Source organism: Anarhichas minor, unplaced genomic scaffold (genome assembly GCF_050575085.1).
Source record: "Anarhichas minor isolate MPS153535 unplaced genomic scaffold, ASM5057508v1 ptg000056l, whole genome shotgun sequence".
NCBI lineage: Eukaryota > Metazoa > Chordata > Actinopteri > Perciformes > Anarhichadidae > Anarhichas > Anarhichas minor.
The window spans coordinates 895,726-911,058 of NW_027466502.1; the positions used below are offsets into that span (position 1 = coordinate 895,726).

Here is a 15,333-nt window from a genome sequence, read left to right on the forward strand (position 1 = left end):
CTCCTCCTTGCCTGGATTTGACTCCTCTTCTCCTCCTCAGGGACTCTAACCCCCGGATCGGGGACATCCTCCAGAAGCTCGCTCCGTTCCTGAAGATGTACGGAGAATATGTGAAGAACTTTGACCGAGCGATGGAGCTTCTGAACATCTGGACGGAGAGAAGCTCTCAGTTCAAGAGCATCATCCAGGAGACCCAGGTGTGTGTGTGTGTGTGCGTGTGAGAGTGTGTGTGTGTCTCACACTCTCACACTCTCACACGCACACACACACTCACACACACACACACTCACACACACTCTCACACACACTCTCACACTCTCACACGCACACACACACACACTCACACACACACACACACACTCACACACACACACACACACACACACTCACACACACACTCACACACACACACACTCTCACACTCTCACACGCACACTCTCACACACACAGAGTGTGCGTGTGTGTGTGTGTGAGTGTGTGTTGTGGTGGAGTGAGTCCTATAATACTGAAATAAGGAACATTGAGAACAGAAGTTAGTCTTTGGAGGATGTGCTCTCTGCTCCATCCTCACACACACACACACACACTCTCACACACACACACACTCACACACACACACACACACACACACACACACTCTCTCACACACACACTCACTCACACACACACACACACACACACACACAGTGTAGTCTGCAGGAGGACGAGATGAGAGTCTCTGTAGCTGATAAAGGACCTGAGCACCGGCTGTGAGGCAGGATAAGTTCACACTAAAACATCTGGTCAACAGGTTCTAACTGCCCATTCAGCCCCTCCCTCTTATCTCAGCTGAGCCTTGTCACACTAAGACATCTGTCTTTCATCACCCTTGTTTATAACTGGGAGTCCTCAAACCCTCAAGTATTATCTACGGAAACAAAGAGGGTCAAAGCACCATGACAATAGAAACAGGTGAATATGTCACAGGAGAGGAGACGTATCACAGGGGAAATGTTCCATCATGTTCCACCCTTTTGATCATAATCATTGATCGATCATAAGTATACACTCGTGTCCATTTAAAACATCGGCATTAACAGTTCATAAGGCGAGTTAGTACATTTGAAGAGAATTGTAGCTGTTTTTGTGCTGTGGAGGGAAACGGATCATTCTTTACACATGGGTGTCATCATGATGTGTCAGCAGAATAGGTATTACAGTTTACATGAAAACACATTGTGCCTCTGAGGTCACATAGTTCTGGTTGTCTAAACGGATGCCAGGGTCTTATGTGTGGGTGTTAATGTGTGTATCTTGTGTGTATCTTGTGTGTAGAGGGAGGAGCGCTGCAGGAGTCTCACTTTGCAGCATCACATGTTGGAGCCGGTTCAGAGGATCCCTCGATACGAGCTGCTGCTCAAAGATTATCTACACCGACTACCAGAGGAGGCCCCGGACCACCGGGATGCCCAGAGTACGTAAACAAACACTTATACACACACACACATTTACACACGTCACCCTGTGATCGTGTGATCGTGTTTTTTTTTTTTATATATACTTTATTGATGAGAATGCACAATATGACATAAGAATCAAAGAGCAAGTATTTTCATTTTTTGTGCACGTGTTACTCAGTTTACAGTAGTAAAGGAGAAAATAACAAGAAAGAAAAGCAAAAAACATTAAACAAACAAACAAACAAACAAACAAAAACATAAAACAAAGAGCTACTTAAATCAAAACACCCACAGACAAGGCCTTCACATTTGTTTAGGTAAAGTTTATGGAGTACAGTATTGTAAAGCTATAGTTCAGTAGTTAGGTTAGATTGCAGTTAATCAGACAGATAAGGGAAGGACAGATAAATCAGACATATCTCATTCAGTGGGCAACAATAATAGATTCTGAAAATATGAAATGAAAGGTTGCCATTTTTTAGCGAAATTGTCATTACAGCCTCTAAGTGCATATTTCATTTTTTCAAGACTTTGCAGACTGAGATGGTGGACTTGGAGATTTCCAAGCTAGAAGTATTCTGCGACGCGCCAGAAGAGTGGTGAAGGCAATAATGTCCTTCTCTTTGGTACCATATAGGATGGATTTGGCTGGGATTCCAAAGACTGCCAGAAGAGGGCACGGTTGTACCTTGATCCCTAAAACTATAGTTAAAATATCAAAAACATAGCACCAGAAGTGTTCAAGTTTAGGACACGCCCAAAACATGTGTAGTAAATCTGCTTGAGGATGATCACAACGGTTACATCCTGGGTCGCGACCTGGGAATATTTGACCTAGTTTGCTGTTACTAAAGTGCATCCTATGGACCACTTTAAACTGGATGAGACCAAGTCTGGCACAGGACGTAGATGTGTTCACCCCATTCAGTGCATCCACCCACCAATTCTCTGTCAGGTTCATGTTCAACTCACTTTCCCATTTGGTTTTGATTACAGAAGAGGTATCTATTGTAGTCATGATCTGGTTGTAAACTTTAGAGATCAGTCCCTTCTGAGTTGGATGTGTGTCCAGTAGGCTTTCCCAAAGTGTTTTGCACGGGAGGTCAGGGTATGACGGGAAGTGTTTCACTACAAAGTGGCGGACCTGAAAGTATCTGAAGAGATTTGAACGGTCCAGGCCACATCTCTTACAAAGAGAGTCGAAGCTAGAGAAGTGGTCATCGTCAAAAAGATCCCTGAAACACTTCAGTCCACTTTTTCCCCACTGTGAGAAGGTTTTGTCCACTACAGATGGTGGGAATAGATGATTATTACTAATCGGACCCAGAGAAGAAGCTGTTAGAAATTTAAAGTGAAGACGAAATTGAATCCAAGTTCTAAGAGTAGCAAGGACAATCGGGTTAGAAGAGTGGCTGGACAGTTTTATCGGATGAGATGTGTGACGGCCTCTGGCTTTACGCAGGGCCTGTTGTGGGCGTTGCCTTGTTTGTTCTCTGTGCTGTCTTGCAGGTCCCTTGTAGGCGGAGCCTCTCGATACAATTGGGAGCACCTGGCCAGTCTCCCAGTGGTATTTAGGACCTGCCTGCTGCAGTCGGGATCTCTCTCTGTTCCTGCAGCACCATGATTTTGTTTGTTAAGAATAAATGAAACCTTTTCCGTCTAACCACCCGTGTGTCTTCCGTTTTTGTCATGGCTCAAGAGCCGGGTCGTGACAAATTGGGGGCTCGTCCAGTCCGGTACGTAGTAGGTCATTGAGTTGGCTGATAAATGGGCTCGTAGAAGCTTGTGAATGAGATGACGTCATAAGGTTACTACGGAGCTGCGTTGTGTGTAAAGTGGAAGCCGTGTGTAGGTCTGTCTTGATAAGCTGTGCGCTACTGGGGAGATATACGGGGACTTGAGGCGTTTAGGTAAGTGTCGGCTGGTGCCAAAGACTTGTGTGGGAGCACAATCCCCTGCTAGGTATAGCGGCGGTACCCCTTTGGGTTCGTCGGGGGTTTGTTTTTTTTGTAGTCCTGCGGTAAACGTGGTTAGAGCAATTGCTCGGGAGCACGCCATAGTCTGGGGAAGGTTGCCAATTGCTGGTCGCCTTTCGCAACTACTGGTATTCAGTGTGTAAATACCCGCCACTGACACTGCATGAAGACTAGGGATGAGTGAGATTAGTTAGACTGGGGTAGGCAGATAAATTAGAGGGGATTTGCTCTGTGCTCGGGTACGGATCAGACCCTGTAGGCACCTCGCTGACACTTGCTTTTGCCCGCGGCACATACGGTAGTTTATTTACCTGTTTGGTGTAGAATATGGCTGAGATATCAGAGTTTGTTACAACTCCATCGGAGGAATTGTTGGAGGAATGTACAAGAGAGCAGCTATTAAAGATAGCAAACCATTATGGAGTTGTGATTTCAGAAAAACGGCTGAAAAATACTGTGAAAAGTATATTAAAAGCAAATTTGATTGAGATGGGTGTTTTAACTGGTAGCGAGGACCAACCTCCCTGTCCAACCGGGAGTTTAACATTTGAGCAGCAAAAAGAGATGCTGATGTTACAGTTAAAGCATGATAAAATGATGCGAGAGGCAGAGCTTGATAAGCAATTGGCGGTGGAAAAATTGCGCTACCAGACGGAACAAGCGAAGTTGACTCTGCAACAATACAAGCTGGATTTAATAAAAAGTGGAAAAGTTATAGCTGACGGTTCTCTGGAGCTGGAGAGGTCCTCACCTTACCCGGGGCCTTCAGAGGAATCTTTTGACATTTTGGGTAACCTGCGGCTGTTGCCGAAGTTTAATGAGAAAGACCCTGAGACTTTTTTTTCTTTATTCGAGCGCGTGGCGCACACGAGAAAGTGGCCTCAGTCTGCACGCACATTAATGCTGCAGTGCGCTTTGACCGGTAGAGCACAAGAAGCCTATGGATCATTGTCGTCAACGGATTGTGCAGATTATTTGGTCGTCAAGTCAGCGGTGTTAAAAGCTTACGAGTTGGTCCCTGAGGCGTACCGCCAACGTTTTCGGTCGTGGAGAAAAGGGGATAAGCAGACACACCTTGAATTTGCCCGAGACTTGACAGTTGATTTTGGGCGCCGGTGTTCTGCGTTAGAGATGGAGAGTTTTGAGGAGCTGTGTGAGTTGATAGTGTTGGAACAGTTTAAAAACTCCATACCTGAGAGGATCGCCACATTTATCAGTGATCGAAAGGTAAAAACGGCTACGGAAGCGGCTGCTTTCGCAGATGATTATGTCTTGACGCACAAACGGAATTTTGGGGAATTGCGTACTCGCCATGCTGGTTTTGGGGAGAGTGCAGATGTCAGTGCTGTGTATCCTTCTTTCCAGTCAGATAAATCGGAGGTGAGGGATCGTAGCATGCGGAGTTCAGATAAGGTCTGTAACTTTTGCTATAAGAAAGGGCATTGGAGAGCTGATTGTTATGCGCTTAAGGCAAGGCCTAGGCAGAGTGGGGCTGCAGCGCAGCCAAAAGGGGCTTGCCTAGCTGTGTCTATGCCCAGGGTATCTGCGGTGGCTGTAGAGAGTGATGGGATGCAGGGAAAAACGTTGCCCGGTGAACTCGATTATTTTTTGCCTTTTGTGTCAGAGGGCTGGGTCTCTCTGGTGGGAAGCGATGTGAAAGTGCCAGTTAAGATACTGCGTGACACAGCGGCTTTTGACTCCTTCGTCCAGGCTTCAATATTACCATTCTCAGAGGAGAGTGACACAGGATGCTCGGTTCCAGTTTTGGGGATGGGCATGAAAGTTTTTCAGGTCCCATTGCACACTGTCATGCTGGATTCTGATCTGTTTCAGGGAAAAGTGGATGTTGGCGTGCGTCCGGCGCTGCCAATTCAGGGCATCACGTTAATTTAGGGAAATGGGGTAGCAGGAGGGCGCGTTTGGGCTGATGTTCCGCCGCCATGTCCTGTGGTTTCCTCGGTTCCACTGGTAAAGAAGCAACCTGACGAAAACGAAGTTAACTTCCCAGAGGTTTTTACTGCATGTGCGGTAACACGCTCCATGATGCGGGACAACCTTGATTCGCGGTCTGATTCTAAAAATCTGAAAGGTGACACGTCAGAGTTGTGTGTTTTCCCTGTCTGATGTACCCCTCTCAGTTTCGCAGGAAGACCTAAAAGCTGAACAGCGGACTGATCCTTCTTTGAGAGGATTGTTCGAGCAGGTGCTTCCCGCGGAGGAGGTAAGAAATAATTCTCATGGTTATTTCATGCACGATGCGCTGCTACTAAGAAAATGGATGCCTCATGGTGATAGTTTCATTGGGGACCCCATTATCCAAATTGTGTTGCCATTTAAATTCAGGGAGTCTGCTTTGAAATTGGCTCATGATGAGTCTGGACACTGGGGGGGGTCAGGAAAACCTATGCTCGGGTCCTACGGCATTTCTTTTGGCCGCGGTTGAAAAAAGATGTTGCTGCGTATATTAAATCATGTCACACGTGTCAGATCACTGGCAAGCCAAATCAGCGTATACCTCCTGCTCCTTTGTTCCCCATTCCAGTTATCGGCCAGCCTTTCGAGCACTTGATCATTGATTGTGTGGGTCTAAGTCGGGCACAGTTTATCTCCTCACGGTAATGTGTCAGAATACCCGTTATCCGGCTGCATATCCGTTGCGCACGATAACGGCTAGGTCAGTGGTGCGCGCTCTCACCCAGTTCATTTAAATTTTTGGTATTCCAAAAGTTATTCAGACGGATCAGGGTTCGAATTTCACCTCCAGTCTGTTTTCTCAAGTGTTGAAACATCTTCAGGTCAAGCACAATAAAGCATCAGCCTATCATGCGCAAAGTCAGGGGGCATTAGAACGCTTCCACCAGACACTGAAGTCGCTGTTACGGGCTTATTGTGTTCAGATGGAGAAGGACTGGGAGGAGGGGTTGCCCTGGTTGATGCTGGCGGCTAGAGAGGTGACGCAGGAGAGCACGGGGTTCAGTCCGAATGATTTGGTGTTTGGACATACAGTGCGCAGCCCGTTGACTGTGTTATATGATCGGTGGAAGGAAGCAGAACCTCCAAAAAACCTCATTGAATATGTAAATAGTTTTCTGGAGAGCTGGCAAAACAGAACTTTTCATCTGTACAAGGAAAGATGAAAAAACTGTTTGATCGACAGGCTAAGCGTCGGGTGTTTGATGTGGGAGACCAGGTATTAGCGCTGTTGCCTATTGCCAACTTGAAGTTCACTGGTCCGCATAAGGTTCTGAGACAGACGTCTGAACAGAATTACATTATTTCCACTCCCCAACGCAGGAAGGCCACTCAACTTTGCCACGTGAACTTATTAAAGCCATATTACGATCGTGTGTCTGGTCCAACTACTGCTGAAGGACAGTCCCCTCCGGAGCCCGCACGCCTGACGTGTTCAGTGGGGCGGGTGTCTGTGGTTTATGCCCCTCAGCCAGTGGCAGCTGGGGAGGAAGACAGGTTACCTTGTCTTGATCCGGCTGTGCTATGAGGCCGGTTAAAGAACTCTGAGTCGCTGTGCAACTTACCTGTGTTGCTGGGTCATTTAGCGGGATCTAAGCAGGCAGATCTGTCTGAACTCATCAGTGCTTTTCCTTGTTTGTTTGGTGACACTCCTACTCAGACACACCTCATCGAGCACGATATAGATGTGGGAGATGCTCAGCCAGTTAGGCAGAGATTCTATCGTGTGAATCCAGAAAAACATAAACATTTGGATGTTGAAATCAAGTACATGTTGGATTACGGTATTGCTGAGCCCTCATCGTCAAGTTGGGCATCCCCCTGCCTTATGGTCCCTAAATCGGACAATAATCCCAGGTTTTGTACTGATTTTCGCAAGGTGAATGCGGTAACTAAGCCGGATTCTTTCTCGCTCCCGCGTATGGAAGATTGTGTGGACCAGGTAGGCCAGGCCAAGTATATTAGTAAGTTTGACTTACTGAAAGGGTATTGGCAGGTTCCGTTGTCGGAGCAAGCGCGTGAAATCTCTGCGTTTATAACGCCGAATGGGTTGTACTCCTATAGATTATATTGGTTCTGGGGTAGTGCCTGTGGTCGTCTACACCGACCATAACCCCTTGACTTTCCTCAACACTTTGCAATGTCCTAATCAGAGATTGATAAGGTGGTCACTGATGTTACAATCGTATTGGTTAAACATTCGGCATATCAAGGGTTCGGACAATGTGGTGGCAGACGCTTTGTCCAGGGCTCCTTACCAGTAAAAAAACAATACAAAAAAATAGCCCTTGCATGTTATCTGTTTGTCTTTGTCTCTCCTTTTCCCCTCTTAAATTGCTTCCCACTGGTACCAGGTTGCTGAGGGGAGGGTTGAGGGGGGTGGATGACCGGCATCAGGTTTGTTTTATTTCACTACAAAGTGGCGGACCTGAAAGTATCTGAAGAGATTTGAACGGTCCAGGCCACATCTCTTACAAAGAGAGTCGAAGCTAGAGAAGTGGTCATCGTCAAAAAGATCCCTGAAACACTTCAGTCCACTTTTTCCCCACTGTGAGAAGGTTTTGTCCACTACAGATGGTGGGAATAGATGATTATTACTAATCGGACCCAGAGAAGAAGCTGTTAGAAATTTAAAGTGAAGACGAAATTGAATCCAAGTTCTAAGAGTAGCAAGGACAATCGGGTTAGAAGAGTGGCTGGACAGTTTTATCGGATGAGATGTGTGACGGCCTCTGGCTTTACGCAGGGCCTGTTGTGGGCATTGCCTTGTTTGTTCTCTGTGCTGTCTTGCAGGTCCCTTGTAGGCGGAGCCTCTCGATACAATTGGGAGCACCTGGCCAGTCTCCCAGTGGTATTTAGGACCTGCCTGCCGCAGTCGGGAGCTCTCTCTGTTCCTGCAGCACCATGATTTTGTTTGTTAAGAATAAATGAAACCTTTTCCGTCTAACCACCCGTGTGTCTTCCGTTTTTGTCATGGCTCAAGAGCCGGGTCGTGACAGATGAGTATACCAATGCAGGAAGAGAAGATGAATAGCATGATTGAGCCTCCAAAATGCACCAATCAGTCTCAGGGGCATTAATCCAAAATGATATTTTTTGAATATTAGTTGCCCAATAATAAAAAATAAAATTAGGAAGAGCCAGGCCACCTAAGTCCCTTGGGCGTTGGAGAAAGACCTTGCTCACTCGCGGCGACTTGCTTGCCCAGATAAAGTTTAAAATAATCTTATCAATAGACTGGAAAAAAGATTTTGGCAAGAATATTGGTAAGCATCTAAACAAGTACAGAAATTTGGGGAATACATTCATTTTTATAGACTGCACCCTGCCAGGTAGTGACAGGGGGAGGTTGCTCCATCTAAGAAGATCATTTTTCATATTTTCAACCAAGGGGTTAAAGTTGGCTGTATGAAGAGAGGCAAGACTGCGGCTTATGTTCACACCAAGGTATTTGAAACCCAAACTGGCTTAACGAAAAGGTACTGAAGACTGTTGAATTTGGCATGCCAAATAGTTTATTTGGTACAATTCACTCTTTTTGAAGTTTAGTTTATATCCTGAGAATGAACCAAATTCCATCAGAATCGATTTAATTATAGGAGAAGATGCCACTGGGTCATTCACATACAACAAAAGGTCATGTGCGTACAGTGACACACGATGTTCTATCCCACCCCGCCGTACTCCCCGCAGAAGTGGAGATGTTTTCAATGCAATGGATAGTGGTTCTATTGCAATTGCAAAAAGCAAGGGGGAAAGTGGGCATCCTTGGCGTGTGCCTCTCGTTAAAGTGAAATATGGGGAACGCAGTGAGTTGGTGCTGACACGCTTGCGGAGATGAATATAAGAGTCTAATCCAGGAGCCGAAAGCATCACCAAAACCGAATTTCTGCAAGACCATGAATAGATACTCCCACTCGATTAGGTCAAAAGCCTTTTCGGCATCTAATGAAACAACTGCTTCCGGGACCAGTGCAGAGTGGGAAGTATGAATTATATTAAGTAACCTGCGGATGTTGGAAAATTAATGACAATTTTTTATAAAACCAGTCTGGTCTTCAGAAATAATTAGAGGCGTAATATTTTCAAGTCGGCGAGACAGTACCTTTGCAATGATTTTTGCGTCTACATTGAGAAGTGAGATCGGCCGGTAGGATCCACAATCAGAGGGGTCCTTATCCTTTTTAGTAAGAGTGTAATGGTTGCTTGTGATAGAGTAGGTGGAAGAGTACCCCTAACCAGCGACTCCTGATACATTCCAAGAAGAATTGGAGAAAGCTTGTCCTTCAATTTTTTTTAAACCTCTGCCGTAAAGCCATCAGGCCCCGGAGTTTTGCCACTTTGCATAGTTGTAATTGCTGCTTGGACTTCCTCTAGTTCTACTGTACGATTCAGTTCCGCGATTTTATCTGATTCAAGACAGGGGAAGTCGAGGCCGTCTAAAAATGTTTTCATTGGTCCTTTGGTTAAGGTAGATTCAGAAGTATACAACTTAGAGTAATATGCCTCAAAAACATTATTAATTTCTTGCGGGCTTGTTTTCAAGTTGCCGTGACCATCTTTAATTTCAGGGATCAGTCGTGAGGCTGCTTCCCGCTTTAGCTGATGTGCCAGCAGCCGACTGTTCTTGTCCCGTACTCGTATGACCGGCCACGAGAGTACAACAGTAGTTGTTCAGCTTTTTTGGTTGATAGTAAATTAAATTCTAATTGCAGGTTCTCACTTTCTTTAAAAAGTTCAGGTGATGGATTAGGAACACACTGCTTATCAAGGTTGTGAATGGATTCCGTTAACCTCTGTAGTTGTTGCCTCCCTATTTTATTCAAGTATGACGTAAAGGAAATGATTTCCCCTCGTAGACACGCTTTAAGCGTTTCCCACAGAAGGGAAAAGGAAACTGTAGGATCCGTATTAATTTCGATAAAAGTATCTATGGGTTTAGCCTCCATAGTGGACGGTCTTTCTGATTTAAGGTAAAGGAGATGTCTAATTGTAGAGGAGCATGATCCGAGATAATAATGGATAAATATTCTACAGCTTTAACGAAGGGTATGAAAGCTCTGTCTAAAAAGAAGTAATCAATTCGTGAGAAGGAGTGAACATGTGAAAAGAAGGAAAAAACCTTCGAGCTTGGGTTTGAAAGCCTCCAAGGATCTACACATCCATTGTCATTCATAAAATTTGAAAAAGATTTGGACATTTTAGTGGGAGGAACACTTCTAGAGGTTGAGGGGTCCAGGCTAGGGTCCATTACACAGTTTAGATCCCCTCCAAGTATCAGTTGATGTGTATTTAAATTTGGAAGTGAGGCCAAAAGTCTGTTAGCAAAGCCGACGTCGTCCCAGTTGGGAGCATATACATTAACCAGCAAAACAGGTGTATGGAATAGAGAGCCTGTCACTATCACGTATCGACCGCAGGAGTCCGAAACAACATTTGTCAGAGTGAATTGTATTTTTTTGCTGACCAGTATTGCAACCCCACGTGCCCTGGTATCAAAATCTGAGTGGAACACATGACTAAACCAAGCCTTACGCAGTCTAAGATGAATTGATTTTTTCAAATGCGTTTCCTGGAGGAAAACTACATCAGCTTTAAGGTATATTAGGTGTGCAAACACTCTTGCCCGTTTTACCGGTCCATTTACCCCTTTCACATTCCATGAGATAAGTCTGATAGAGTTGTCTCCAACCCTCAAAGTATCAGAGGAACTTTTAGTATTATCCATTAATAATTGATGGTTTAGGGACTCTAAGGTGAGAGTTAGGGAGAAGATTGCTTAAATACTGGTTGGAAAGAAGAAAAAAGAGAATCTCTGGTCCTGTCCTTTAATTCTGTCCTTGTGATAACTGTGTTAATTAGTTTGTTTGTACTACAGTGTATTTTGTAGGCCAAGCCCATATTACCCCAAAACCCCATAAAAAAATAAAATAAAAAATAGAAAAAAAAGCTCCTAGGTCTACTTCCCCAAACGAAGAGAACCGCAGGAAACAACTATTCATAAACTTCCAGTGCATCAAATCACTCACTACCCTAGAACGAGAGCCTGAACAAGGGGTGGCTCCCATGCAGGTCAATCAAAAGAAGATTAGCAGGTTACATTTATAGCAAACAAGTATTAATCACATTGAGTACAGATATTGAATGACAACCCGGAGAGGTACGATGACATAACAGTAACAAGTGTATATCAGAAGCAGATAACCCTACTAGATCAGGATATCAACAACAGTCCCACATTTGTTCAATCTGTCAAGTCACTTTATGAGTTAAGTTACTCACAGTTCACCGAATCACCGACATGCTGGTCATAGAATTTTTGCGCCTCCTCCGCAGTGTTGAAAGAGTGTGTCTCCCCTTTGTAGTCGACCTTTAACACAGCAGGGAAAATCATACGGAACTTCACTCCTTTCTGGTAGAGAAGAGCCTTCACGGGGTTAAATGTCGTTCGCTTCTTGTTGACAGTGGCGCTGTAGTCCGGGTAGAAGACGACTCGCCCCCCGCGGTAGTTGAGCTTGTCCCGACTCACTCTCAGTGCACGTTCCTTATCCTGGTAATAGTAAAATGTCACCATCATAGCTCTCGGTTTGAAGTTGGGACCAGAGCGCGGTGCGCCGAGGCGGTGTGCCCGGTCCAGAGTCGGTGGAGTAGGGAATAAGTCGCTTCCCAAGATCTCGGCAAAAAAGCCCGACATAAACTTGATCGGATCAGTCCCTTCTATTTTCTCGACCAAGTTGATCACTCTGAAATTGCACCGCCTTGATCTATTTTCAAGATCATTCACTGTGTCAGCGAGAAGGGAGTTTCTGAGATTTAACGAGACACACTTTTCCTCAAGGTCGACAATTCTGTCACTGTAGCCCGACAGGGCTTCTTCGATGTCAGTAAGCGCCGGCCGTGATCCTCCGTAGTTTCACGTAGTTTGTTGACAGAGTCCGCCAGTTGGGCCAAGGCCTCATCGATTGCATTTTTGAGGTCACTAACCAGCATGGTGCGCAACCTCTCCAAGTGCGCAACCTCTCCAAGTCCGCCGGGAGAAACATGGAGCCGCCCTCGGCGTTAGCAGAGTTAGCCATCTTGGCTTTAGTTGTTGCTGTAGCCGTCGTCATCGTCCCTCCCGGTGGTATGATGACTCGATCCTCTTTTTTCGACCGCAAGTTATGGCTCATTGTCTCTTAGACATAAAGATGAAGCCGTACAGGCGAAAGTATCAATGTGTTTTTTAAAGTTGAATAATGAAAAGTGGCAAAGCACAGGAGCCTACCTCAGGCACGTCTACCTGTCTCGCATGCTAACCGGAAGTCCCACTGATCTTGTGACCGTGTGACCATGTGATCTTGTGACCATGTGACCTTGTGATCTTGTGATCGTGTGACCGTGTGACCGTGTGATCGTGTGATCGTGTGATCTTGTGACCGTGTGATTTTGTGACCGTGTGACCGTGTGACCGTGTGATCTTGTGACCGTGTGATCTTGTGATCGTGTGGTCGTGTGATCGTGTGATCTTGTGATCGTGTGATCTTGTGACCGTGTGATCGTGTGATCTTGTGATCTTGTGACCGTGTGATCGTGTGATCTTGTGACCGTGTGATCTTGTGATTGTGTGATCGTCTGATCTTGTGATCTTGTGACCTTGTGATCTTGTGACCGTGTGATTGTGTGATCTTGTGATCTTGTGACCGTGTGATCATGTTATCTTGTGACCATGTGATCGGGTGATCTTGTGATCGTGTGATCTTGTGATTGTGTGATCTTGTGATTGTGTGATCTTGTGACCATGTGATCGTGTGATCTTCGTCTCTCTGCAGACTCTCTGGAGTTGATCGCCACAGCAGCAGAACACTCCAACGCTGCCATCAAGAAAATGGTGAGACTCAATACATCTGTCTCTACCTGTCTCTGTGTCTACCTGTCTCTACATGTTTCTGTCTCTACCTATCTCTATCTGTCTATGTCTCTACCTGTCTCTACCTGTCTCTGTCTCTGTGTCTCCTTCAGGACCGAATGAGGAAGTTGTTGAAGGTGTACGAGTTGTTGGGCGGAGAGGAAGATATCGTTAACCCGACAAACGAGCTCATTAAAGAAGGACACATCCTAAAACTGTCCAACAAGAACGGGACCACGCAGGACCGATACCTCATCCTGGTACTCTACTGTCCTCTACTCTACTGTACACTACTCTACTGTCCTCTAGTGTTTTAGTATTATATTGTGTCCTCATCCTGGTACTCTACTGTCCTCTACTGTACTCTACTGTCCTCTAGTGTTTTAGTATTATACTGTGTCCTCATCCTGGTACTCTACTGTACTCTACTGTCCTCTACTCTACTGTCCTCTCGTGTTTTAGTATTATACTGTGTCCTCATCCTGGTACTCTACTGTCCTCTACTGTCCTCTACTGTCCTCTACTCTACTGTCCTCTAGTGTCCTCTACTCTACTGTCCTCTAGTGTTTCACTATTCTGTGTCCTCATGCCTGTCTCTCTCTCTGCAGTTTAACGACAGGTTGCTGTACTGCGTCCCAAAGCTGCGTCTGATTGGTCAGAAGTACGGAGTCCGTGCTCGCATCGATGTGGACGGGATGGAGGTGAGACAGCATCAGCTGATTAACACTGAGTGAAGCTCCGCCTCCTAGACCTGAATCTGATAAAACCGGTGTCACTCTCTGTCCACATGTATCACTCTCTGTCTACCTGTCTCTCTGTCTGTTCACCTTTCTCTCTGTCTGTCAATATTCGGTCTCTCTCTCTCTCTCTCTGTCCAATTGTCTCATTCCCTTTCCGCCTGTCTCACTGTATTTCCACCTGTCTAAATATCTGTCCACCTGTTTCTCTCTGTCCACTTGTCTCACTCTCTGTTCACCTGTCTTTGTATCTCTGTCCAGCTGAAGGAGACCAGCAGTGTTGCAGCATCCAGAACATTCCTGGTGTCGGGAAAACAGAGATCCCTGGAGCTGCAGGCCAGGTACAGACACACATACACACAGACAGACAGACACACATACAGACACACATACAGACAGACACGCAGACAGACACACATACAGACAGACAGACAGACAGACACACATACAGACAGACACGCAGACAGACAGACACACATACAGACAGACACACAGACAGACAGACACACAGACAGACAGACAGTAGTTGTCTCACAGATGTTCTCTGTCTCTGCAGGACGGAGGAGGAGAAGAACGACTGGATTCAGGTAAACATTCACCTGGCTGCAGTGATGTCATGATGTACTCCAGCACCCTGTGACATCACTGTCACTGAAATACTTCCTGTGACAGATGCTTCAAATTAAAAGCATCACATTTAATGTGAAACTTGTGTCTTCAGGCGATCCAGGCGACGATCCAGAGACACGAGCAGACGATGGACAGCTTCAGACATCTCACCTGTTCTCTGAGAGACGAAGAGTCCACGCCGCCTCACTCACCGGTAACACCTGGTCTCAGAGCAGAGGACACTCACCTGTTACCTTTAATGCTGAGGGAAGTCTCCTTCACGACAGATACACTGAATGAAAACATCTGTTTAGAGAATATAACGAAGCACACGGTGAAGAACTGATACAGCTGCTCATTATGGGATGTTTGTAAATGATTCATAACTGATGACGCTGTTAGAACTAAAGAAGTGGTGTCCTTCTGTCCTCTCCTTCTGTCCTTCTGTCCTCCTGTCCTTCTGTCCTCTCCTTCTGTCCTTCTCTCCTTCTGTCCTCTCCTCCTGTCCTTATATCCTCCTGTCCTTCTGTCCTGTCCTTCTGTCCTTATATCCTCCTGTCCTTCTGTCCTGTCCTTCTGTCCTTCTGTCCTTCTATCCTCCTGTCCTTCTGTCCTCTCCTCCTGTCCTTCTATCCTCCTGTCCTCCTGTCCTTCTGTCCTCCTGTCCTTCTGTCCTCTCCTGTCCTTCTATCCTCCTGTCCTCCTGTCCTCTCCTC

The 15,333-nt window shown here is 45.8% G+C and overlaps 1 protein-coding gene across 4 annotated transcripts in view; it reads left to right on the plus strand.

Moving 5' to 3' along the window:
* fgd1 (FYVE, RhoGEF and PH domain containing 1) overlaps positions 1–15,333 on the plus strand; it is a 42,694-nt gene that overhangs the window by 21,493 nt on the left and 5,868 nt on the right. For 2 of the 4 annotated variants that reach the window (XR_012947483.1, XM_076076374.1), the window contains exons 7-14: positions 41–197; positions 1,315–1,453; positions 13,195–13,253; positions 13,385–13,531; positions 13,880–13,972; positions 14,270–14,349; positions 14,565–14,595; positions 14,730–14,951. Coding sequence is in view for 3 of the 4 variants with exons in the window: in XM_076076374.1 (XP_075932489.1) it covers positions 41–197; positions 1,315–1,453; positions 13,195–13,253; positions 13,385–13,531; positions 13,880–13,972; positions 14,270–14,349; positions 14,565–14,595; positions 14,730–14,951 (928 nt within the window). In the remaining variant the exon portion in view is untranslated. The remainder of the gene's footprint in view (positions 1–40; positions 198–1,314; positions 1,454–13,194; positions 13,254–13,384; positions 13,532–13,879; positions 13,973–14,269; positions 14,350–14,564; positions 14,596–14,729; positions 14,952–15,333) is intronic. The other 2 variants (XM_076076375.1, XM_076076376.1) reach the window with 2 other exon arrangements.